This window comes from Megalops cyprinoides, chromosome 1, assembly GCF_013368585.1.
Source record: "Megalops cyprinoides isolate fMegCyp1 chromosome 1, fMegCyp1.pri, whole genome shotgun sequence".
Lineage (NCBI taxonomy): Eukaryota > Metazoa > Chordata > Actinopteri > Elopiformes > Megalopidae > Megalops > Megalops cyprinoides.
This window is the reverse complement of record NC_050583.1, coordinates 37,476,286-37,502,860: the sequence shown is the minus strand read 5'-3', so window position 1 is coordinate 37,502,860 and position 26,575 is coordinate 37,476,286. Positions and strand designations below refer to the sequence as shown.

At 42.5% G+C, this 26,575-nt stretch overlaps 1 protein-coding gene across 6 annotated transcripts in view; it reads right to left on the bottom strand.

Annotated features, from left to right (window-relative positions):
* Window positions 1-12,445: 12,445 nt before the first annotated feature.
* Window positions 12,446-26,575, bottom strand: part of LOC118782130 (speckle-type POZ protein-like) — an 87,141-nt gene continuing 73,011 nt past the window's right edge. For all 6 annotated transcript variants that reach the window (XM_036535405.1, XM_036535433.1, XM_036535414.1 and 3 more), the window contains 5 exons: window positions 25,826-26,003; window positions 24,766-24,821; window positions 19,090-19,212; window positions 16,948-17,090; window positions 12,446-12,890 (listed from right to left, as the gene is read on the bottom strand). In XM_036535405.1, coding sequence (XP_036391298.1) covers window positions 12,746-12,890; window positions 16,948-17,090; window positions 19,090-19,212; window positions 24,766-24,821; window positions 25,826-26,003 — 645 coding nt within the window. In that variant the 3' untranslated portion in view covers window positions 12,446-12,745. The remainder of the gene's footprint in view (window positions 12,891-16,947; window positions 17,091-19,089; window positions 19,213-24,765; window positions 24,822-25,825; window positions 26,004-26,575) is intronic.

Sequence of the window (26,575 nt, the reverse complement as noted above, 5' to 3'; positions counted from 1 at the left end):
AGGCAAGTATTAATGAAGACAAAAAAGAACTAATGCAAAGGAGTTTGTTCATTCCCTATGCTCTTCTATTATTTTTAGTGTAAAAGAAGCTCTCCTTGAGCAGATGTAAAGTTCATCAGACCACTCAACTGGATAGTCAGCTAATGGTTTGAACTACTGACCTGTTGGTAAGCCAGTTGTCCTGAATGGTCAGGACAACAAATTGTTACAACCTGCTCTCCATGGCAGTCTGGCTTTGGAAATCTTCTGAGAGCATGTGACATAACCTGCAAAACCACATATCAAGGGAGATACAGCTTTGATTTTAATCTTTGATTTTGTACAATAAAAGACTGATTACCAATCTTTCCATATGTCTGGTGTCTTCTACTTGTATCTATGCTGTTTCCCATAAACACTGTATTTTGTCTAGAGTTGCAAATAAAGCATTAAACACAAAGCAAACATTTAGAACAAATACATTGTAGTCACTGGCACATGTTTTATGTTTTTTATTGCCTGTGTTGTCCCAAAATACCAACACTGTGCAAGCATATTGCATTTGATCACAGCATCTTCTTTTTGCCCCTAATATAAATATACACATAAAATCAAAATTATGAATCTATTCTAAAAACTGTTGATCCATCTATTCCAAGTGACAGTAATAACACATAATCAATTATATAATTCCTGACATATAGGAAAGAACAGTCACTGACATCTTGTTCAATAAAGGTTGATAGATATGAGAATGAACCATAGTTATTCAGGGTGCAAATAATTTATTATCTCCAAATTATTGCCAATACCATACACATAAATATCAGAGAGAGCTGGTTTTGCGTTTGGCTGCTCAGATAACTCTCCTGTGTGTTACACCTTAACTCTACTGCAAAAGTGCACGCAGAAAATTGAGTGAGTGTACTGGATACACCAAGACAAGAAACCTCATAATGCTGAACCCAGAAACTGCTAGGAGTTATTAGAGGCAGAGAATGAAGGAGAACAAACATTACAAGGCAAGATAACTCGAGTGCCTGGAGATCTGAGAGACAGAAAGGAAAAATAATCCTTTGCATTTTAATGAAACCTTTGGTTAGGAATGAAAATCAAAGGCCAGCTACATAAATAGAAACAGCATTAACTATATATATTATATATATATATATATATATATATATATATATATATATATGTGTGTGTGTGTGTGTATGTGTGTGTGTGTGTGTGTGTGTGTGTGTGTGTGTGTGTGGGTGGGTGTGGGTGTGTGTGTAAAATCATTACTTGTATGTAATGATGTGTAATGTAATGATGTAATGTGACACTGAATCTCAGTAACACACCGCCAATGCATTTTGTTTGCTTTTGTTTTTTGTTTGTTTTTATTTAACAGTATGTTCTTCTTGATATTTTTCTGTGGGTTAAAGGACAGTATTGATTTTAAGCAATTCGCATAATCATGAACTTACTCAGTCCCCAGTTACGAATGCTGGCTTGTTCTTTAATTGGTGTTTCAACACAAATTGTAAGGGAAACTAATTTATAATATAACCACCTCTCCGCACCCAAGATAAAAATCCACTGGGACAGAGAGAAACAGTAAGCCTGGAGGGAATGTCTCAGGGGAGGTGATACTACATTTGTTTCTTAGTTGTGACCTTTTGGTAGAGGCTGATGGGGTGATAAAAATCAATCCCTTTACGAGTTTTTTTATCCTGTAAATCATGAGACTTGTTACTGCTGCAGCCAGAGGGATTTTTGCTCTCCATGCTAACATCCTCTGATGTCACAGCTCATTCATGAACATGATTTATGCACAAGTGTCTTTTCCAGGAGTTGACTAAAACATGTAACCAACACTTAACGCACAAAAAGACTATCTAAGTCACAAGGAAAACAATCAGGGTCAATATCTAATTGGAGATCTCAGGGCTGTCTTTAAAAAATATATATTGCAAGTAGCCATTCTGGCAGTTAAATCAAAATTAATCTTTTTACGTTAAAGCATAATACATCTCAGAGCAACTACATTTTCATGTTGTTCCTTTCTTTACACTTATTTGGCATACAAGAACACTAATTATCTCAGGAACGGAGAACTCTCCCAGCTCATGACAAATAAGCTTATGACATTTCCCTGCTCCAGGAAGTGGGAAGATACGGGGGAGTTCTTGTTTGAGGCAGTATTTTTTGGATGTCACTATGAACCCTCAGAGCATGTTTATATGGTTGTCTTAGACAAATTAATCCATTTATATTTTGACACAGATGTTATTATTTTGTAAGATTTTAGCTGAAACGGACAGTGATCCCTTCACCATCCCAACATGCTTAGCCTGGCACCTTGACCCTCTTCTCTATGTTTGAATGTGACATGCACTCTGAGGTTTGTATGAGACTTACCATAGTATTGATCAGGAAACCATGAAATTGTTACTGTTAATTTTTTTATTGTTTGTTTAGCTGAGAACCAACACAAAAATGTATTATTACAAATTTATAAAATTGCAGTTCTTTTACACTTTAATATGACATAAATCATTATTCTTATTCAAATGAATGACTTAGAAATGTCATTTCTTAAGATAACCTAATTCAGAAAACCTAGTCAGGTCATCTTCGATGTGAAACTTTCTTAATGAACCTTTGATAACATAAAGAACTAAAGATATATAAATACAATTTAGACATTGAGTCCTCGGCCAGGCTTTATTAAGCATTCTAACTAAAGCTGCAGGGAAAACTAGAAAAAGAAGTAATGTAACATCCTGTAACTGTGAGAATTGCAAGGGCTAATTATCATTAACAATGACAACTGCAGAAACATCCTTAGCATGAATTAAAATCACTGATGTTTTTCTCATCTGCAATGAAGTGGAAGCGTGAACGGTTACATTATATGCATAATTTTTACATGGTTACAAATGAGAAATTTGCCACTGTAATAAGTCCCAATGGATCATAAGTGGACCACAACTATATATATTTATTGGACTGGACGTGATCCATCGGCGTCAAACGATTGACGCACAAACACATTGCATGTGTTTGATTTTCCAAGGCTCCAGCCCAACCAGCCCATTACCTTAACATCTGTCTATCTATATATACTTACATTTATATTTACTCTGACAGCAGTGTTGCCCCTTAACAATTAGGGGAGACAGACTGCAACACTGTTCAGAATGGGCTTAGTGTTCTTCTCTCCTGATATAATGTCCATCTCGCTGCGTGCTCAGGTTGTGCATGTTTCTGTAGGAATCAGCTTATTCACGTAGACACACAGACACACATACAAACTTGTATACCCCAATAATTTGGAAATATAAAGTCACACAGATACAATCTGTCTCCCTCTTTCTCACTTACGCAGTTATACACCAAGGAAGGAAATAAGACCTGCCTTGATCAACTCTCGCAGAGGGGGGAAAAATGAATAAGAAATGCTCCCATCTCCTGCAGCCTGCAGCCTTCACTTTGCATTTTAAGCAACAAAAGATTAAAGCTTCCTCTCCCTTCCTCTTCTCAAATGCTGCGGCACCCAATTACACTCGCTGGACCTGCAATGAAACCTGCAGTTTAGTCATGCTCAGGGAAGAGAGAAGTTTGGGGACTGTGGTGGGATGGGGGGGGAGAGAGAGAAGAGAGAGATTTGTTTATCCTCCTTCCAAAAAGACGAGCCTGCTGATGATGAAACGACTTGGGCTGAATGCTCAAAAACTGGGCCGCACCACGAGCTGGGAGGAGGCTACGCCTCTGACATTGAGCGGGGCATTCCAGGGGATGCTCTCAGGCCTGCATGGAACACATGCAGGCCTGATGTTATTTCTCATCATCAACCAGATCCTGACATCCTTATATTCTTCCATTTCTTTGTAAAGCACTCTCTATCCCCATGGGCTACCAGTTCAGCACAGTTCATGATTGATTTGACAACAGAAAATGTCACTGCTTGACTAACAAACACTGGGATCTTCTTCCTCATTTTTTAAGCCTATTGTGATTACAGAATGAAGGGAGAGGCTGGAGGAGTCCAGCACATGGGTATGATAAATACATGCTTATTTATGCTTCAGGTGGTGGTACATGTATGCACAGACTAAGAGGAAGAATAATGATACTTAGGGAAAGCAACCTTAATGTGATTTCAAGGCTTAGCAGAAGATGTGGGTTAAATTTCCTACTGGCTGCTATACAATCACATCACGCTCTGCATTGCTGTAAGATTCACCCAGTTCAAAATCATGCTATAGCGACTTCTAAGACTCGTTGTGTATGCATTTCCCTTCACAGGTATTATTATTGTTTATCCTCTGTTGCTTCCAAGCTACATTAAATTTGGAAACAAAAAAAACCAGGCAAGTACAAACTTTGCAAGCCAGCATAACCTCATATTAATATCATCATTACCATAAATATTAGAAAAGTAGTATGTGCCCAGCATTAAGGATCTAAGAGGAACAACTTGCTCCACATTGACACTGACATAATTGTATGGCTGGGCTCCAGTGCAACTTGTGTATGCAGATGAGGTTTGTTTCAGACACAAACTGCACTCTGGCCTGCTGCAGCCCGTCTCACCTCTCCCCAGCCACGGCAACACTTAAAGCTACACAAAGCAAAGGACGGGAAGAGTTCATCCAGTCTCCTCTGCCCAGCTGTCGGTAGCGGACTGACTTTGTGCCGCTGTGTGCGGATGCTCCAGAGCGCTTAAAGCAAACACATAAAACAATAATAGAGAAGCAGCAAAGAGATTACACTATACCCAAAAGAAGTAGGTTGCATCAGTAAGGATAACTGAAAATCATAGCCAAATAAAAGTATTGTTAGCACAAGTCCATTTAGTTCTAGAAAACATCTCCTCCCTTTGAAAAGACTGTTTCGCAGCATAGTTGAGGCTACGGCATAGCGCACGCCAGTGGGGCAGTGATGAGGGCTTTGCCAGAAGAAAGCTGGAACAGAGCAGCGAACCCCGTGACCCCCCCTCCCCTCGGCCGGGAGAGGAGAGGCAGGTCCCTGATGCGCAACCTTTCGGCCCATTTGTTGGGGGATTTGGCCACGGCTCGGCCAGCGTGCAAATTGAGAGCGGGGGGCCAAGGTCTGCATTTTAATCAGCGCCACGAAAGACCCGGGCGGTGCATCATGTCTAATGAGGCTGAGAGAGAATGTTTTCATTTAGTGAGGCGCAGGTAACAAATGGGCCCGCCGCATCACGCTCCCGCTCTCCCGGAGTGCTCCTGTTTCTTTATGGAAATGCGAGGCGACAGGGTGGGAGAGTTCAGTCGGATCGTTGGAAAGTGTTACAGGTCTCATTAACAGAAGGCTGAAGGGAAAAAAATTCAAATAATTGCATAAATATGACATTAATGATATCAGGCCAGTTTAATCTCAGGTGCCCCAGTGAAAGATTATTCAAGTGAAGCGTTTCTCACTTGACATTTGGCAGTCCATTCAGGCTTTCATTTGATAATTTATAGCAACAGCTAAATACCACATTGTGCAGAGACACTGATGCACTCATTACATCAATTTTAGATTATATAATACACACTAACAACTTTACACTCTCACACACATCCTTTCCTGTAGCCATCTGCTGCATAATGTATGTTCATGTATGGTTCAAGGCTGCAGTTTATGGTTAAGACAAAACATTAGCCTGTTGATGTACAACCGAAAAAGTCATTTTAAAGAGGGAAATCATATACATACAATAATATGTAGTAGCCTATCATTATACATCTGTTTATTTCCCTGAACTGCACTTCTGGGGCAATGCAAATCAGAGGAGGAGTTTCTGTGTGTTTCCTCTGTAGTCCATTGCATTGAAGGCCTCCCATTTCTACATCCCTACACTTTTTAGTATTCAGCTTATTCATTATTCTTGAAGAAGGAGCAAAGCTCTTTAACCAGAATTTAAGAGTGGAAATTTGAATTACACAGGGAGGCATTCTCTGTGTAAAAACAAGCCTCCATCATTTCCCCATTGAAAATACTCACAGACAACAAAAGCAACAATGAAACCTGTAAACCCATCTATTCATTTCTTTATTTATTTTCTTTATTTATTCTTTATTTATTTTGAAAATGAATGTGCTGTTTGATTATGAATACTTTTTCATGACTGATTAAGACAAAATCAACCTCCATATTGTTAAATGTTGTGGTTGTGCTGTTGAGAGAGTCTGTGCATTTTCATGTATGACCTTCTTGTTCCTCCACAGGTAATGCAATAATAACCCCGGAGGTCAATTGACTCCTATCTCAAGGTGAAGCAGAAAATGTCTACAGTATGTAAAACCTGCATGAAAGCCACACCATCACAGAGACTGCCATTCAAGTGTTCTAAACAGGTACACTGTGACTCCACACGCGTGTACAATATGGGGAATGAAATCCTTTGGCCTTCTGCCCTGGAGGAAACAAATGCCTGTAAGAACAAGGTCGGGGCTCAGCCATGCATGCACAAATAGGATGTAAACTGAAGGAGGGAAAATAATTAGGAGGATGGGGAAATTAGAAAGGGAAAAACGGTTTCAGAGCATAGGAACACATTGGAATGTGGGGTCACTTTAGACCCCTCCCAGTCCATGTCTCCTCTGACTTGCTCTGGCAGCTTCCTACGATATATTGTGGTAGGCTTTGTCACATTTTAAGGGACAAATTTTTTGCAATTCATTTTCCACAGTTTGGTCCAGTATTGCATTTAATCCGGTCCACATGTGTTGCTGTTGGGCTCCTTATTCTCTCCATTCTTAAACTAACACAGACTTCTGCTGCTCCCTATAAAATGAAGTCTCTAAAAAAAATTTAACACATAACTGATTTTGACCAATGTTTGCCTTGCCTATGAAATTCAAAAATAGGAAATAAATTCAAAAAAAGGAAACCAAGGGTTCCATGACTACATTAATGGATACTGAACCTTTTGATTCGTTACGGTTTGGCCCATTTCATTCCATTTGACAACCTGTCTGTTTATTAAACTGCATTACTTATCAATAGCAACGTAGATGTTTTTTTTCTAGTGTGTGCAGGGTGTGGTTATCTTATGTCTCCACCTCTCATCAATCTACTCATACTCTAATCAGGTATTGTTTTCTTTGATTTAAATGCAGGTGTGTATTGCAGGTGTATTTCTAATATTCTAGTATTTTTGTTGGTTCCTAGTGGTAGAATCAATGACCAACCAACATCAGTCTTAAATTCTCATCTCCTTAAGACATGCCTCTCTGCACAATATCATACTTTTAAAACGTATCCCAAGTCTTAATGTAGACTTTGTTAATTGTATTTCTGAAATTTGTTCAAATGAATCCGGCAAATTAAATAACATTTATTTATAGAGAATTACAAATGATGTGGATGGATGAAAGGGCTAGAAATGATGTATATCTCCACATGCAAGCCTTTTCATACAAGCTAGTCTTTTTGTGTGACTTTTTCCGCTCATATGCCTTACTAACATAAAGGACCTCACGCTTAAACTGAATAGTGAGTCATTATCGGCCAATCCATGCAGCGGCGCTTCATATTAATTCAATCGCATGTCATTTTCACGTCAGTCCCTGAGAGGTGCCGCGTGGTGTGTGTATACATTCTCCCTGTCTGTGAGAACGCACGGAGGAAAGCACACCTGGGTGTTTGCCTTTGGAATCTATAATCTCCACCAGCCGGCGAGATGGGGAGGTTTTTGTGCTGCTGTCAAGAGGATCAAAACAAATTCTCAATGGCCCTCACCCTACCCTATCCACCACCCTCCTTCCCTCCCTCCCTCCTCTCCCGCCCCTTCCTGGAAAGCAGAGAACAGGCATCAATCTTCACCAAGCAGTTCCTCCTCTTAAGCGAGCTGGGCTGACACAGTGCTTGTCAGAGAGTTTACAGCATTGACCTGCCGTGCCACCATCTCCGATAAAGAGGGTGAGTGATGGGACGGAGAGGAGGGTGGCTTGTGCAGCATGCAAAAGCACACAGCCTCCCTTCCCTGCCTAACGCTCTGCTCTACCTTCCCCTTGTTCGGCTGCCCACAGCTACACCAGCGGTGCTTTGCACGTGCACACACAAGCAGGTGTTGGGAAGATGTTTTTTTATGTAAAAGGCATACATCAAAGCAGTCATTTTTCCTCTCAATTGCCTGTGAAAAAAAAATTCTATTAAAATGAGCAACATAAATGAGTTTGCCGGCAATATATACTCTCTCGATTCTGCCTACGTGCGGTAAATTCAGATGGACATTTATAGAGACAAAATAGTAGTCAAAGATTCAAGGACATCAAGGTAAAGTAAGATTCACTCCCTGGCTTTGAGAGCCACACTTTTTGGTAATCAAATGTAAGGGACAGAATTGTAGCATGGGAATTTGCTGTATATAAATATCACAGGTCAATAAGTTATATTTCAGGCAGTAAGTTAAAGCTATATAATGAAATTCTTAGGACATCAATACAAAACTATTCAATTTGTCATTATATAACACCTTGCACAAACGACGTTGTAGCTGAATCCAGTTTTCACTCTGTTAGATTTGGATAGATGGCAGGGAGGTGAGGTTTGGGTTCATGTATCATTTGGTTAAGGGTAAATTCAGAATGGTGAGAGCACAAAGACAATTCCAATTAAAGTGCAAAGTTGGAGGAGATAATGTCCAGTCCAAATGTGGAGAGCCTTCAACTGTCCCCAAGAACTGTTGATTTTTTTGCTTGTTTAAGGATCCTTGTCTTTCAACATCCATAATTGACAATGTTTCAAGTGCATACAAGCAGGTTAACTGTTTCATTGTTTAATGGTGTAACTGTAATTCTGTGACTGCCACATCAGCTATTAGTTAATTGGCTACACCTGTTTGCTTGTCTTGTGGAAAAATACATAGGTGTGGCTAGAAAGCAGTGTACTCATAACTGGTTCCTTTCTTTGCTAGGTTAAAAAATTATGTTAAGTTCTACTCTTTCTGTTTCTGAGATGGGTTAAGCAGCTTCTCCACAATGTATAATTACCAACCAACCCCCACTAACAGCTATATAGCTTTCATAATTATGTCAATGCATTTGTCATTAGTATTATACCTTTGAAATGAAACAACGATTCCTGTTCTTTTCTGCAGACATTTCATGCTTGTTCTGAGCTAATATTTCAGAATCCTTGACAAAAATCAATACTGCTTTCACTGGATATTAACATGCTAACAATAACTTCCTGACTGAAGCATCATAGTTTTATAAACAACCATGTAATGTCTTACAGCATAACAAAGGTTTGCACAGGTGAAACATGGGCCTGACCTGACCCACATGCTTTAACACCCAACCTAATGAGAGTTGAGCACTTGTGTGAAAACACTAGTAATTACTGGCTAATGGTGATGATGACATCAATTCAAAATCACATTCAGTGGCCAACAATTATCAAAATTCATTCCAAAACCTCTCCTTTTTTGGTAAAATGCAGTTCACTCAATGAATGAGGAAATATCAGTGAAGGTCCGCGCAAAAGGTCCGAGTACATAACGTTCAGTAGGTTAATAACCAAACACAATAGAGTCCATCCTTCTTGGCAAAACAGTGCGCTATGTGGTGAATACTGTACAAGGAGTCGCATAGGAAATGAACAGTACCTTTTTGTGAAAACAGAAGGTACTTAGGTGAAAATAAGTTCTGTCTAAATAAGTAAATAAATTCTACATTATAGCTTGATATGCTCTGTAGCCTTAAAAACATTAATTGCCTTTTTATGTGTATGTCACTCATTCAAATGAGATTTTAGTCCAGATAGACAGAATTGCATTCAAAACCTGAGATCCGGACCTAAAAGTGTTATAATGCAATCATCGTCTCAAACCCGACAGGTTTTTTCTGGGTTCCGTCAGGTTACAGGGCCTTACAGGGCTGGACCACATGACTTTCACTGCTCCCTTTTCCACAGTGCCTTCAGTTTAACCCAGTTAACATTACCCCACAGCAAAGACAACTGTGCCAGACTCTGGGCTAATGCCTTGCTGCGGTCGTCCACTACTCCCCTGTGAGTCAAGACGCCTCGTCTGCAAGTCGCCACTCACCATACCGCGAGTGAGAAGAGAACTGCCTGTTCTGGAGTCCCTAAAAACAAATGCCTGCCAAAAACACTGCCTTCATTCCTTATCATTAAGCCTCACCGAGTTACTTAAACTTACCAGTTACAATGCAGGACCTAACTGCTGCATCATCTCCCATGCTTCCAGCAGATTGGCCGAGAGCAGGGGACCTCTTACAAAGAAATGGGGACTAGTGATTGATATTGCAGGTCCAAACCTTTGAAGCAGGGTGCTTCTGTCCACCCAAAACCCCTGTTTGTCCTGCACTGGATTCATTTTATAACCTATTTCTGATTGAATTATACTGAATACACTGTGCAATGTGCCTCTGCCTCGAGACCTCAGTCACCAACAAACTTTAGAAAGGTCAAGTAATCGATGAAATTTTTTACACCCCTCAGTTCTGCAGAGCATGTATTGAGTCACTGCATGTTCAAGCATTTACAATGATGTAAAATGACCCTGCACAAACAGCACATGAGGTCAACACTAATATTTCTGTTCTCCGCAAGTGTAACATCATAAAAACCAACTTGAACATTCCTGCATTTAGACTATTTTATTCCTCCCTCCATGTCTGAATTCCGTGTCTCCGAATTCTCGTTTTAGACAGGACTACAACGGCAAAGCTCCGGGTGGGATGACTATGACCTCAGATCCCGGAGGACCTGAAATCCACACCAACACATGGCATAAATCAGCGCAGTGTTAATTAAGCATGTGTGTAATGGACTGTTCACTGGCGAATGACTAAATGAAACCTCCTAGCAGAGTAATTGTAGTTAAAAACTAATTTAATTAGAAACATGCAAACTAAGATTATGGAGAGAAATGCAAGAACAACTGAATTTACACTCAGGACTTGGACAAGAGAACAGCAAGATGCTTTTACAATGAAAAGTGTAAGATACCAGCTAATTCAGTCTCGAGAAGATTTTATTATTGCCATTAGCTTTATGACGGACAATATTAAATTAATCCAGTGAGTTCTGATAGTCATGGGAATGATCCTCTACAGATTATAATAGTTTAGCATTCAAGTAACTGTGTTAACTGATCTATTTCAGTTTTAATACACATATACACACACACACACACACACACACACACACACACACACTGAGGGCGGGCTGTTCATTTTTTCAAATAAATGATCCACAGAGGACACAGACAACATACGATACAAAATAGTTGTAATTTATTCCTTTAGGAACAAAACATTTTTACAACTATTTAAGTGTCACTAATGAACACCACCTAATATTAAGAAAAGGAAAGAAAGGGGTTTTCTTCCACATGGAATACTGCAGGTGATTGCATTTGTGTATAAACAGCTAACAGTGTTTTACTTTTTGTTTGATTTTGCACTTTTCTTACAGAAATAATCTGGATATCTTGAACATTAAAACGTGTTCAATCAATATTTTTTCCCCCAACCAAAAACTCCTGTTTTTCAATTTTGTGGATGAAAAAGTCTTTCAATAGTTCCAAAACACTGAGGTTTGTACAAACTGCTAAGGAAAAAAAAAAAAAACCATCTCCAACGGTCTTTTCTCTTTTGAAATCAAAAAAAAGGAAAAATAAAGGACAAAAGGAAAAACTGCATGCCTGATCTGACCTCGGAACTGTTATTGACAATTTTCACCTCAATCTCCGAGTGACTCTCTCTTTTTTTTTTTTTTTTTTTTGGTTTTGTACAGAAACCTTGGATTTTAATACACAAGTGCTACGAAGAGAAAAATTCAAATACAAATGTCACAAAAATTTATTTACATCGTTCCATCCCTTCTCTTGTCTGTATGCTTGCTTACTCACGTCGGTATATATGCTCTCTCCATTGCATTTAAAAAATAAGAAAAAGAGGCAAGCCAAGCAGAGTTCAACATGGAAATCCATTCTTCTCTTCAGTCTCTTCAGTGGTCACCTTGGGGCTGCATTGTCCAGTCAACTCCCATTTTTTTTTTTTTTTTTTTTTTTCCCCAAATTCTGTATTTCAAGTCACTGTGGATGGCAAAAATGAAGACCATGAGGGAGAAAGACATACAGTAGTGCAAAGGTTTTCTCTTTATGTTTGTTTTTTGTTTTTAATAGCCCTCCACTTTTGTTTCTTATGTTCTGAAGTTGTTGTCAACGCCTGTGGAACAGATAATGGCATGTGGGTAACCTTTTACGATCCTCCCGAAAACAGCAGTCTTATCTATTTCCTCTCCTTGCTTTTCAGATGTCCAAACACCCACCTATCTATATCTCAGCATTTTAAAATATATTTACTTATTCCATGACACAGACAGGAGTGGGGATACAAGACTACGAGCCGTGTCTGGAAATGTATTGTTGTCTGTGTTTTTTTTTTCCTTGTCCATTCCATATTTCATGGATTAAGATTTGATTAAAAAAAAAAAAAAACAGTATTTGTCCTTTTCCTGGTGTGTTCTTCATTAGTGACGCCTCCAGGGTCCCCTCTGTCTACACGGCAAAGCTACAGTGTGCGGGTCTCTGGCCTTGCCCGCCCTACAGGCCATCCACCCCATCCCTATTTATCTTCCCATCAAGTGTTCTGAGACAAAGTACAGCAGTAGAGGCTGAGGAGGTTGGGGGGAGGGATGCTTGACAGTGGGCTCATCAGAGTGTCTGAAGGTGAGGGAGGTCTGGGAGGAAGCGGCTGGGAGCTTCGCGACGGAGGACACGGCGCCGTCACTAGGACTGTTTCAGCCGCTTGCGGGGCGGCCCGAGGAAAGGGCACTGCGCCGAGGCCAGGGAGCGGTAGGCCTCGGCCACCAGGTGAGGGTGCGACGCCACCATGGACTTCCACCCCGACGTCTCCATCACCTCCGCCGCGTGACTGAAACGAGAGGGAGAGAGTATCAGGGGATCCGAATGCGTCACATCGTTCTCCCAGACCTGCAGATGTGCACACACACATACTCAAGCGCACACTGTGAAGCAGCTGGCTGAATACTTCTCACTTAAAAGACTTTCTTTCACAGGAACGGAGATGTTAAAAATGCTCAGCAGAGGAGTTAGGGAGAGCTATTAGTGTTTTAGCCTTGGTTTTAAACATTTATTTGTTTCAGCCATTTTTTCCCTTTTATGTATGCCTATTTTAACCTGTCCTATTCATTTAAAATAAATTCAGCATTTTTACATCTCCATTCCAGTGTTTTTATCATACCTTTTTAGGTAAGAAGTATTTGGCCAGCCTCTTCATACACACACGCACACACACACGCATACACACACACACGCACACGCACGCGCACACGCACACGCACACGCGCACACGCACACGCGCACGCACACGCACACTGATTTATGTAAGCACCTGCTGTGAAACACATGATATGTCTCTGATAATCCAAAATCAAATTATCCATGTGCATACAAGCTGAGGTATCTCTGGATCCTCCAGTAGTGGAGGGGGGGGACAAGGCTCTGAACGCAAAGGCTGCTCCCTGCAAGGCCGGTGTGCATCAGCCACAGTGCCACCCCTACACTGGTGGCAGTAGCTGCCTCGCCTCTCCTCTCCCCACGGGCTTATCAACTAGACGGCAGTTCCTCATTCGGCCTTAAAAGTAGTCCTAGACTTGACGGGATAAAAGAACAACAACAAAAACAAGGATAAAGGGTGGTGTAGGGAGGGGGGGGGGGTTGCTATGGCATATCAATTTGTAATGGAAGTGTAGCGCAGCGCTGCGGGTCACCGTGAGCGATGTGAGAGAGAGTCTCTGTGGTCGTCACAACCCCCCTTTCCACTTGGGCAGGTAACAAATCTGTCTGTCTGAGGGGCCACCCGAGAGCCAGCGCAGGTTATTAAAGCAGCGCCCAGGCTGGGAGGGGTTTGGGGGGGAGCCGTTGTGCTAACCTTTTCCTACACTCTGAGATCCCGCTACCACACTTGCACCGGAGGACTATCAGCAGGTGATGGATGCAAAAAAAATACCCAATGCTATTCCCACCTTAATAAGATTTGATCTTGATAGAGTCTACAGCTGAAGCAGAGCCATGACTTACGTGTTTGTTTGGGTGTAATGTTTTTAATTTTCAAATGCAAATTTGATTTAAAAAAGAGGACAAGAAAATAGAACACATCTCATCAGGACCGATCAGAGGCAACAGGGAAAAGAACCTTCAAATCCCCACAGAAAAAAATAATAAAAAAAACGTGTGAACTCCAGAGAAGACATTTAAATAATGTAGTGAGACTGTCGCCAGATCTAGTCCCCGCTTTCTCTCTCCCTCCTCTCGCTTCGTTGTTGGCTGGTTTTCGACACCTCCTTGACTGATGGCTAATATGCACAATCACAATCGCAGTTACAGCTACTTACAGCGTCAAAAGGTCAAGGGAGACATATTGGGCCAATTAATACTTCAATAAAGGGTTCAATTAAGCAATTGAGAGTCCTGCTCATATAAACTCCACAGGGGCTGCCAGTGCTGAAGCTGCCAGTGCTGAAGCTCTGAGTGCTGAAGCTCTGAGTGCAGAAGGGAACTTCCACGGGGCACGGGGGTCCTTCTGTGCAGCCTCAGGGCTCAGTCTGGAGCAGCGCCCCCGCCTGTTCCACAGGGGTAAGGAGCGGTCAAGCTGTGTCAGCATCTCAATCAATTGCGTCTCCTCCACCTCGCATCTCCTCAGGCCGCAGGGCCAGAGAGAAGGGCTGACGAAGGGGGTGCGGCTCAGCAGAGCTTGGTCGTTATGGACTTACAGCTTATCAGCCTGAATAAAACTGAAGGATCCCACATGCAACTGGTACATCTCTATACATGTGCAGGGACTTGAGGTCAAAGAGTGCATCCAATCTCTGGTTCAACCAGATGTTTCTCATTGTCTGGCATGCGACATGTGACAAACATAATTTTATCACTAGCTTTAAAATGTCTCAACTTCCCCTGTGAGAAACTGTCACATTTAGGAAGTGTAAAACGAACAGCATGGTAAACTGAGAGAAAAAAGGGATATCCTAAATGTAGCAGAAGATAAAAAACGCTAAACTCCTATAGAAATTTCAGCGGCAACTATAAAAACATTCTTCACAGTCAATGATCTGACATCACAGGTTTCATTTCGCACTGGCTAAGGTGAAATCACTGACTGGAACTAGTCCAATCCCTGCTTTTCACCTGAAAGTAAAGTATTCTGCCAAACAAAGAATTCTGTACATCTCCACCTCATGATTGTGTAGCGATTTAACATCACACACAGCTGCTTACTGCTAGACATGCTGTGCTTTTTGCCCAAGATATACACAGTCAGCATGTACACCAGTGTGGTGCAAGTCTTCCCACCAGTGAAATATTCAGCAATGATATGCATGTGTGTGTGTGCATGAGCATATGTGCATGTGCGTGTATATGTGTATGCATGTATGTGTGCGCGCGCATTCATTGCACACACAGCAAGTGAAAATGTTTTCCCCTGGCCTCAAAGTGTACTTGACAATCTCGCCATTGGCATGTATGGGGCTGATTGTCTGAGTCCCCAGCAGTCCAGCTCTAGGCAGAGATTACATCCAGGCCTAGGAAATAGGCTGTGTCGGAGGAAGGGGGGCCTGTGTCTGACTGTGGGGATTAACAAGGGTTAGAGGGCAGGAGGGTGGCTGAGGAAGGGGTATTATATTGGTTGCAGCCTGTTTTGTTTTCTATCTTATTGATTTTTTTCTTCCACAGAGAGGGTTGATAGCGCTTTGCTGTTGGGAGTCCCCAGAGGCCAATTCTCTGAAAACAACAATATTGTGGCAAATTGAACTGTCATAAAGCCAGGGCTACAATTAATAATGAGGTTCAACTAAGGAATCTGCATTACAAAAAGCTCTCAACCCCTCTCACCCATAGAGAGAAACAGTATTAATGTGAGAGAAATTAAAGAGTGGAGAAGGAAGACATCAATACACAAGACATATATGCGAAGCATGCATGTCTGGTTCTTTGCCACTGATATTAACAAAACACTGATGGGATTATAAATAACTGGAACCATAATGCTTTTGAAGCATGCCTTTTAACTTCAATTTGTTTTAAAATATAATTTCTGCTGTATTTTTCTCGGGATGTTTTTGTTCTAACAAAAAGCTGTTAATTTCAACTTATACTTTTAAATTTCAAACACGCTTATTCTCTAAATTCTTATTCTCTACAACACAAAGAGAATTGAGTTCTTTTTTTTCTCCCACTCAAAGGACTCACTTCTAACTGACTCCATCACTTAAAGAGGCCTATATGTGAAAACCATCTCAGTGAAGTGTTCTAATTATCACTTCATTTTCATTGTCAGTGGGGCTGTTTGAGAATGAAACAGCCCTGGTGTTTGCTACCCAGGTCAACACATTTGGGAGCACTGTTTGCGGATACATATCTGCTCTACTCGCATATTCGCTTGGGTTATTTTTTCACCATTTTCATTTAATCTCCATCTGCTTCCCATGTGTGTTTGCTGCCTTGCTGAAATGTGCAACTGAATAGAGGTGTCTGTAATCTATTTGCAATTTATGTTAGTTTTACCTTTCATTAAGAATGTGAATTTTTTCTAATAAATTCCAAGCTGTGTTTCACCCATTCAAGGATTTCCAAACGAAAAAACCTCCCAGGGAACATTTTTACTTGGATACACCAATTATTTTTCAATCAGCCTTGCAAGGGCAATTAAATACAATTAGTTTCATTTTCAAATACTTCAAAGCTCCTGTGTACACATTCAATACACACGCACACACACAAAATGTGATAAAATAAAGGAAGCCTTTTACAGACAACAGGTTCCTCTGAATGAGAAAACAGTACACAAGCAGTGGACAAACAGAATTAGCCACTGAATCATCACCCCCCCAAGTGGAAGCTGCTGTTTTAAAGGGCTGCCGATGGGGGGGAGATGTGAGGCGGGGTGGGGAGCGGCAGGGCAGACTCACTAGTTGATGAAGTCGACGGCCTGCGTCTTGAGCTGGTCGGCACTGTGCAGGTCAGCCAGGATGAGGATCTCAGCGGCGTTCTCCACCGACAGACTGGTGCACAGGGCGTCCTCACACATAACCTTCAGCCGCTCCAGAGCGTACTGTCAGAGGAGTCAGGGCAGGCACGGGCCACAGGGAGGAGGGGGGCAGGGGGAATGAGGGAAAGGCAGGATACAGAAAGTTTCAGACAGAGAGAAGAGGGAGAGAAGGAAGAGATATCAATGGGGGGGGGGGGGGGGGTTGGGGGCAGAGAGACTGTCGGCATGGTGTTCTGTACATGAGCTTATGTATATTCTAGACCAGCGTTTCCCAAACCTTTCCTGGAGGACCCCTTGTCCTGCATGTTTTAGATCTCTCCCTGCTCCAACACAGCTGATTTAAATGAACAGTTTGTTATTAAGCAGCTTCAGGAGTTCATAACGAGTTGATCATTTGAATCAGCTGTGTTGGAGAAGGGCGAGATCTAAAACATGCAGGACAAGGGGTCCTCCAGGAGAGGATTGGGAAGCACTGTTCTAGACTTTGATATATACTGATATGCATGGCCCCATCTGCAGTCATTCCGTTTGGTTCCCCAATATTACAACTATTAATACTTTTTTTTTTTTACTGTAATGTTACATGTAGACATACTGAAGCCATTTCGATTTCATTGGCAAAGCATCTCCAATTCATAAAATCCTGCAGAGCTGTGGAGGTGAAGCTGACATCAGCACTAATTTACTGCAGCACGACGCAGGCAGGTAAAGTAAATCAGATTAGATTACGTCAGATTAAGCATGTGATGCCAGTTACACTTTTTTGTTTCCAGATCTTTGTATGTGTTGGAAATGACATGGAGTGTCAGAGTGTCAGTGGTTACAGTGCCTCGGAGCAATGCCTGCGAGTTCAGGATATTCTAGCTGTACGTGAATCCAAAAATTGGTTAAACTTCTCCCGATGAGAGTTATATATCAGCAACATATTAGCTCACTTGTTAAAATAACTTGGTAGCTTGCTATAATACACAGCTACCTAGATTGCAGGCATGTTATCCGGCTGTCTAGCTAGCTGTCTATAGCTAGCTGGGTACTGTAGGCTAGTAAGACCGAGTTGGAATAAACAGTTAGCTATCAAAATTAACTTGTTACAGGTATAACTTCCTGTAAGCTACATACTTCACTATATATTTCACGCTCGCATTGTTTGATGAAGCGATCTTATGAACAACACTGATTGTGTTAGTTCATGTGTAAATTTTACGTTTTACATTTGAGGCATTGAGGCAGTTTTTTGCAGCATTTTACATTTAGTCAGAGTGGTGTATGTGCAAGGTCAGAGCTTGAACCTTGGACATCTATTCTCCACATTGTTTGTATAGTTGCTAATGACCTGAGCACTATCGTTAGCACATGAACTGAGGGACAGAACAGAAAGAGAGGCAGAAAGAAGAGTAACTGAATGCAATTTGACAGGAGCCTCTCTGTAAAACAGCCCCACGCTGAACAATAAAGCAAAGTCCTTTGAATCTAACGAAAAATGGTCATTTCCTGTGGGCCAAGAAAGTACTGTTTAAATGCATGGGGGAACAATTTGGACTGTATCAGAGGAGAGAATTATAGGACCCCTCAGAAGAACCTGTAGAAGGTCAGCCAGAGTTTTCTGTCTTCTTTCTGATGGTCTTTTTCCCTTTATGTTCCTCCAAGAACTGTTTTCTCCAAGAACTGTCTGTCCTCCAAGGCAGTTCTTTTCTATTAAGCCATTGTTTGTTAACATGGATGATCTAAACCAATGCGCTGTATTTAATATATTAAAATAAATATTTTCGGAGTCATTTCTATTAAGGAATTTTTAAAAATTCAAAAACTTAAAATGTCATACATTAAGTGATTTGCATCTATTTTAATGCTTTATCGCTCTATGAGAGCAGGCATAAAAAGAAATGGCATTAAACATTATTGCTCATTTTATGAAATGACTCTTCTGTTTCTTCGAGTATTGGCTGTACATGCAGACCAAAAAATGACCTCAGAGGCATACAAAAACAAACAGATTCAATGCCTGTTTACTGCTGTTTCCTTCTATTGCTGTGTTTAACTGTAGCTACTCGTTATGCCCCACCTTGTCTGCTGCTGCCAGCAGATCGTCGGCCATCTTGTCCAGGTTCGGAGCCTTGCCCGTGTAGATGAAGCACATCATCTCTTTGAAGACTTCAGGCTCCACGTCATTGATCTCCACACGGTTCTGGGTAGGAGGGAAGGATGTGCAGGTGAAACCCACAGTTCCTCAGCTACACAATTTCCATTCCCTGCCAGAGTCGCAGGCCACAAGGGTTCCCCGATCCTCACTCTAAGGCACCCACCTCTCAGGAGAGGAATTTGCCTCTGCCAGCTGACTCAAACAAACACGCTGCACGATACGCCCTGAGAATCCACAAAGGCCCCCACGCAAACAACAGGCTTTTGTGGTTCTTTGTAAGTTCAATAATTCAACAAATGTAATTCTATGGTATTTTTCAATTCAAGCTATAGAGTAATTGCTTACTCCATTCGCCTGTTTTTCACCTGATGTACTACTGTACTATCAAGTGCCCCTCCTCCTTCAGTGCATCATCTCAAAGAACTAAACACATCCACCAAGAAAGTATAAGGATCTTTCAAACAACTGCCACACAGAAATGATGACAACAAGAGCAAATAAACCAATACCTTAAGAACCAAAATGAAAAGCTCTGCACGTAAAAAATAAAATTCAACTAAGGTATCAGTGCTGCTTCTCACGCATATTAACTTTGTCTCTTTTTTCTGAAATGAAACCGAAGAAGTAATTTCCAACAAGCGGAGCCTGCAGCTACGAGAGCGCTCTTTATCATTCGGCCACATGGTAATGCTAACCCAAACCTTTCTTCACTCCGACAAGCAGAACCAGGCAGCAAACCAATTATAGCTTCGCTTTATCTGAGCCGGAACACAATGCATTTCGACAGGGTCAGCCGTGGAAAACCAACATTTTAATGCGTTGGTTTATTATTCCGGTATTCACTTCGAAACGTTACTTGGATGGGGGATGGTAGACTTTCACTCCTGTCTTTTTAAGAAAGTCCGCCAAACAAGTTTCCTCGTTAAGATTTTTTTTTTTTTTAAATAACCTCATTTGTCTTTATAGACTTCTCTAAAGGAGGGTTAACTTATTTATCCATTTCTCCTTCGCAGATATACAGATCTCCCTCGCTCTCTCTCTCCCACTCATGAAAAACAGGCACTTAAACACCAATTAAAATGTATTTCCTCACCATGCGCTGCATCATTTCCCATCTGAGCCTTATAAGTATCAGTCTCAGGCAGATGCGGCTGCTAAATCACTGCAATCTAGGCATGCCTGAGACACAGGAGCCCAATCCTGCCCTCTGCAGTACACACGCTCTCATCATGGTCTACTTTCCAACACACTGCTGTGTGAGACAGTGGTCATCATAAACACACTGGACGTAGTAGCTGTCCCCATTAATTTCTATACTACAGCAATCCGCAAAATCGAAGATGGCTGCTAAACAGTTGTCCTTCTGCAAAACATATCAGAGGGAAAGCATTAAGACTATACTGAAAAGATACCAGCTGCACAGTGATAATCGCTGAGCATATGCACTAATACAGGGAGCTTTATGATAACCCATTTAACAACTGCAACATCTGGGGAAATTCATACACAGACCTGTGGTCCCACCTCTGTGATTACACCACAGATTAATTAAGGACCAATTATGAACAGGGCTAAGAAACAGTTCCAAATTACAATGACATTAATAACAAACATCATAATCCGGATTAACAACAACAACAGAATGCAGAAATGTCTAGTATAGTAGGATAAACATTTACACCATAACTAACTAACAATTAGGTTCATGGTATCTCCCAAGATGGGAGAAACTAGTCAGGCACATCTAAGCTAGTCTAATTGTGGATGCTCAGTTCATTATTGGTGTAGCAAGTAAAAATAAATGTAAGTGTGGCACTTGCAACTACTACAGTAATTAGGCTGAAACTAGTAAGATATGAATTTATAGCAGTCAAAGATTTCACAGATAAAATGGCTTACCATGCCTTTAATACAAAGTTGGTAGCTGGGTGACTAAGGGTGATGATGATATGAATGATTATAACAATACAGCTCGTCAATTGCTAGTTTACTTAAAACTTAACTTAAGTTAGTAGAGCCTTCCTTGTTATATATATATATATATATACATACACACACATATACACACACACACACACACACACCGATGAGCCAAAACCTTATGACCACTCACAGGTGAACCGAATAACGTTGATCATCTCCAAACAAGGGCACATGTCAATGTCTGGGTAGATTAGATGGTAAGCAGTCAGTTCTTGCAGTCAACGTGTTGGATGCGGGAGAAATGGGCAGGAGTAAAGACCTGAGCAACTTTGACAAAGGCCAAATTGTTATGGCCAGACAACTGGGTCAGAGCATCTCTGACACGGCAAGGCTTGTGGGGTGCTCCCAGTCAGCAGTGGGGAGTACCTACCGACAGTGGTCTGAGGAGGGACAAACCACAAACCGGCGACAGGGTGTTGGGTGCCCAAGCCTCATCAATGCGCAAGGGCAACGGAGGCTATCCTGTCTGGTCCATACCGACAGAAGGTCTGCTGTGGCACAAGTCACAGAAAATTTTAATGATGGTTATGGGAAGAATGTGTCACAACACACAGTGCATCGCACCCTGCTGCGTATTGGGTTGCGTAGCCGCAGACCGGTCAGAGTACCCATGATGACCCCTGTCCACCGTCGAAAATGCCCACAATGGGCATGCGAGTGTCAGAACCGGATCTTGGAGCAGTGGAAGAAGGTCGCCTGGTCCGATGAGTCCTGTTTTCTTTTAGATCGCGTGGATGGCCGTGTATGTGTGCGCTGTTTAACTGGGGAACTGATGGCACCAGGATGCACTGTGGGAAGATGACAAGCCGGTGGAGGAGTGTGATGCTCTCAGCAATGTTCTGCTGGGAAACTCTGGGTCCGGACATTCATATGGACATCAATTTGACATGTGCCACCTACCTAAACATCGTTGCAGACCAGGTACACCCCTTAATGGCAATGGTATTCCCTGATGGCAGTGGCCTCTTTCAGCAGGATAATGCACCCTGCTACACTGCACACATTGTTCGGGAATAGTTTGAGGAACATGATGAAGTGTTCAGGGTGTTGCCCTGGCCTCCAAATTCTCCAGATCTCAATCCAATTGAGCATCTGTGGGATGTACTGGACCGACAAGTCCATGGCGGCTCCACCTCACAACTTACAGGACTTGAAGGATCTGCTGCTAATGTTTTGGTGCCAGATACCACAGGACACGTTCAGCGGTCTTGTAGAGTCCATGCCTCGGCGGGTCAGCACTGTTTTGGCGGCACACGGAGGACCAACAGCATATTAGGCAGGTGGTCATAATGTTATATGTGTGTGTGTGTGTGTGTGTGTGTGTGTGTGTATGTGTACGTGTACGTTTACACACACATCTCACATTTGCACTCTTACCGTGGACTAAGCCCAATGTATTCTTCTCTATTTTTCTGCATTCTGGAAACAATACAACGGTTTCTCACACAGCGTTTCACCCAAAACTTTTGCCACACGTCCTGTGCCCAAACCACTTTTCCACTCCTTATTCGTTTGCTTGCACAGTTCAAAAAATGTGCAGTTTTTAAGTGCCACCACCTGCCTGAAATCTCAAAACTATGAGAGAGAAACTCAGCCTGCTTCCCATGCCAGAACACAGTGAAAGACGATTTCATTTTAGCACCATTTTCTTTCCATTTTGTTTGGTTTCCCATCTATAGTCCTTTTGATTGCTCTGTGGCAGGAGTGGGTGATGGGGAGAAAAAACACTATGTTTTAAAATAATCTTTGAAATAAAAGCTAAAAAAAAATTAATCTTTTGAACTCGCCGCCCGCCCACCCCCTTCCCTATTTCTCTCACGCCCCGCTGTTCCACCAGTGAAATCGTTTAACCCGCTGAGTCGGCCCCTCAAAGTGGGAGGACAAATATTTGGAGAGGATTAAATTGAGGGAAGAGGAAGCAATTGAGGGAAACAGTCCTGTGGTGAAAAGAACAAGGCAGTCTTGAGAAAGCGGTGCTTTTGGTAATGACCTGAAGCGCTCCGGAGGTCACACTCAATTCTGCACAGAAACACAATCACATCCCTCCTGCTCCACGTGTCTCTACAGTGTCACATCTGACTGAGCTGCCCCTGTTGCCCTGCCCACAGGGAGAGGGGTATATAGATCTCATTATACAGGGAGAGGGACATATAGACTTTACTGTACAGGGGAGAGGGGCATACAGATCCTACTGTACAGGGAGAGAGGCATGGAGATTTTAATATACAGGGAGAGAGGCATAAAGAGGTCACTACACTGGGAAAGGGGACATACAGATCTGCCAAGAGGCACAGAGAGCTTACTGCACAGGAAGAGGGAAATACAGACATTCCTAGACAATTAGAAGTGGCATATAGATCTTACTACAGAAAGAGAGAGCAATATAGAGCTTACTACACAGGGTGCGGGGACATACTGTGTAGAGCTTAGTACACATGGTCTTAAAACACTGCACTTAATCAGGCAGCACAGGGTTTGCAGTTTGTTTTCCCAACATGTCCATCAACCCTCACCTCAGTCAAGGGCAATTTGTGAAAAATTGTTATTCACTGTCAGCCATATAGTTACAGACGGTCGACACGGTGCGAAGTTTTCTTTAAACGGTACAGATAAGTGCGAAAGCAGAAAGTACCCTGAACTGTGCTCCACAAGCCCTCTAATATCAGATCAAGCTCTTGCTTTGCATGCCATCTGTGCGTGTGTTTAAGCACTGTGTGTTGCCTCCAGGTATGCTTCCTATGATACTACGGCTTTACAGCTGATGCAAGGCAAGGAAAGAATTCTAATCAGCAGCATACACACCGTGTAAACACAACCGGCGAAAATGAGCTCGGTCCTGCTCGGCCAGCTCTGAACATGAACCTGTGAAGCTAAGCGGCCCTGCACCGACACTCCCATTCCTCTACAGATGAGACAATCCAATGAAGAGATCACCCAACCTGCTCAACCTACTCAACCTACTCAACCGCATTATCAGTACGCAGTTATGAGCACTGCACACGCAGAAACTGTAAATGGAGCGCCTGCCGATGTGGTAGAAACGGGTTGACAAACACTCGGATAACAGCTGCCAGCCGAATAGGAATGAGATCATGTTAATTCAATCTAAAAATAACCAACAGGGAGGATCCTTTGAGAGACACCCCACAGAGCACGGCACTATGAAAGAGGAGGAGGGGAAAAAAATGGGGGGGCTTCACGCCTCAGAGGGAGATAGGTTATATCTGACACTCCCACACTCTGGGAGACCAGTTAATGAATCTGGGATTAACAGCCCTATATCTGTTCACTCAGGGGCCATTTTCAGAGACTGAGAGATTGCACCAGATTCTCTGGATAGAAAAAACAGGTAATAAGTGTAGATACAGATGTCAGCTTTATCGGCTTTTTTCTAAATATGCTTTCAGTACCAGCCCAACTGTTAATGGCATCGTGGCTGCTGCTACAAGAATGTTTGTGGAGGACAAACTACGTATGGACCTATGCATGCACCTTTCATTATTGGCCTGATGGCGATGACATAGCCACCCACCCATCGCTGGTGAGAAGGAGAAGGGACGCCGCCCTCACAACGTCTGGATCAGACAGAGCGAGAACCCCCCCACCCCCACTTACCTTTTTACTCTCCTCCATCTCGTGCTCAAACATGGCGCTGAACACCGGGGAACGGGCTGGAACAGACAGAGAGGGAGAGATGGAGAGGTGCATGAAAATGTCAGAGTGGACCACAGCGCTGGACACTGGGAGCCTCACTTTCATTTGCCCCGCCCTCTGAATGCAAATGCACAGGGTGTACTTGGCTCTTACAACATTATGTATATCCCTTCTGGGAGCCAATAAGAAATACCCCAGGTGGAATCTCAAACCTTTGTCCAGTAGAGTGCACTCCCGTTTAACAAACACTTGTCAAAGAGGATCAGATTATTGTCTGAAGAAGTTCAGCCTTAATAGCAGAGCATTTAATGTGGGTTTCTATTGATTTGCCCTGAAGATTATGATTCCTTTCATCAGCGATGATTATAAAGGGAGCGCACTGCATTTTATCTAGAGTCTGGTCTTGTGTCAAAGTGGATGAAAAACTGTCACTAAAAATGAATGCCTTAACAATGAGATAACAAGCAATTGCACGCCGCTAACAACAGGTAAAATTGTTTAGTAGACAGAACGACTGTCAGGAGAGACAGCCCTCATGACAGGAGAAGGCCAAATTAAAATTTCTCCACTGCAGCTCAAACGATTATCCACACCTCCCCTCACTGACTCAATAATTAGCATCCAGACGTATCTCCAGTGGAAAAAATGCCAGCTTTGTAAGTGCATAAAAACTACCTGCACAAAGTATTGAGCAAGAGATAATGGATGGTGCTGCACTGGCTGTCACTTAAGTGTTGCTTCTACCAATTTATAAGAGAGTGTGAGTGTGTGTGTGTGCGCGTGCATTCCTGCGTTTGTGTGTGTGTGTGCGTGCATGCTTCTGTGCATGTGTGCTGTGTGTTGTCCGAGCATGTGTGTTCGCATTGTATTAATCTGTTGAACACTTCACTTTCCGTGAGCACGCGCAAAAATGAAACTTTAACTTCAGCGTAGGAGAACAGCAGCATTTGTTGGGAGTTTGAGCGTGGTCAGGCACAGCGTCCCTCAGCGTGAGCGACGGTGGGGTGTTCTTGGACCCTACCTGCCAGTATGGCCTTGTGTGCCTGGAACTCCTGCCCCGCCACGCACAGGGAGCAGTCGGTGAAGCGCGAGTTCTCCCACAGTCCGCCCAGCTCGTCCGCCAGCCGACAGTCTGGCACCTTCACCATGTTCATGGTGTTCTGACCCGAGATATTTACCGAGTCCTGTACCACGCTCACCTGTAACACATGGAAAGACCTTCATTCAGTCAATGAATGAACAAGTCAGCCAATTATTCACATACTCATTAATTAATTCATTCAGTCAATCAAGCACCTTTCACCCCCTTTTTTACTAAAGCCACCTGCAATGGCTGAGCGTCTCCAGCTGTCTCATTACTTAATGACTATGGACAATTTGCCAGTAATGTGAACGATTACTGACTGGGGCCGCCTAGGGCCCACTGGCCTGCTCACTGATTATGTTTCCTTGATCCTTCTAATGCTTCCCCTGACATCATGTACTCCGCTCCTTGTACATCAGCTGCTCATCTCCACGTCTGTTGTTGGACCTTCCTCTGTGGAAGAAGCCCTTGATCAGGAGTAGGTGGCTGTCTGACAGCCACAGCTGAGACGGCATTGCACGCTCTGTTTCCGTGACACGTACCGCTCCTCTACAGAAACAGAGAAGCAGAAATATGACAACAGACTTCAAGGGCCTGCTGCTGCGCCGGAGAAACTTCTGAGGAATACCTTCCTGCAATTTCCTCGCAGCTTTGTCAAACGGAGAAACAAAGGAGAGGAAGGGAGAT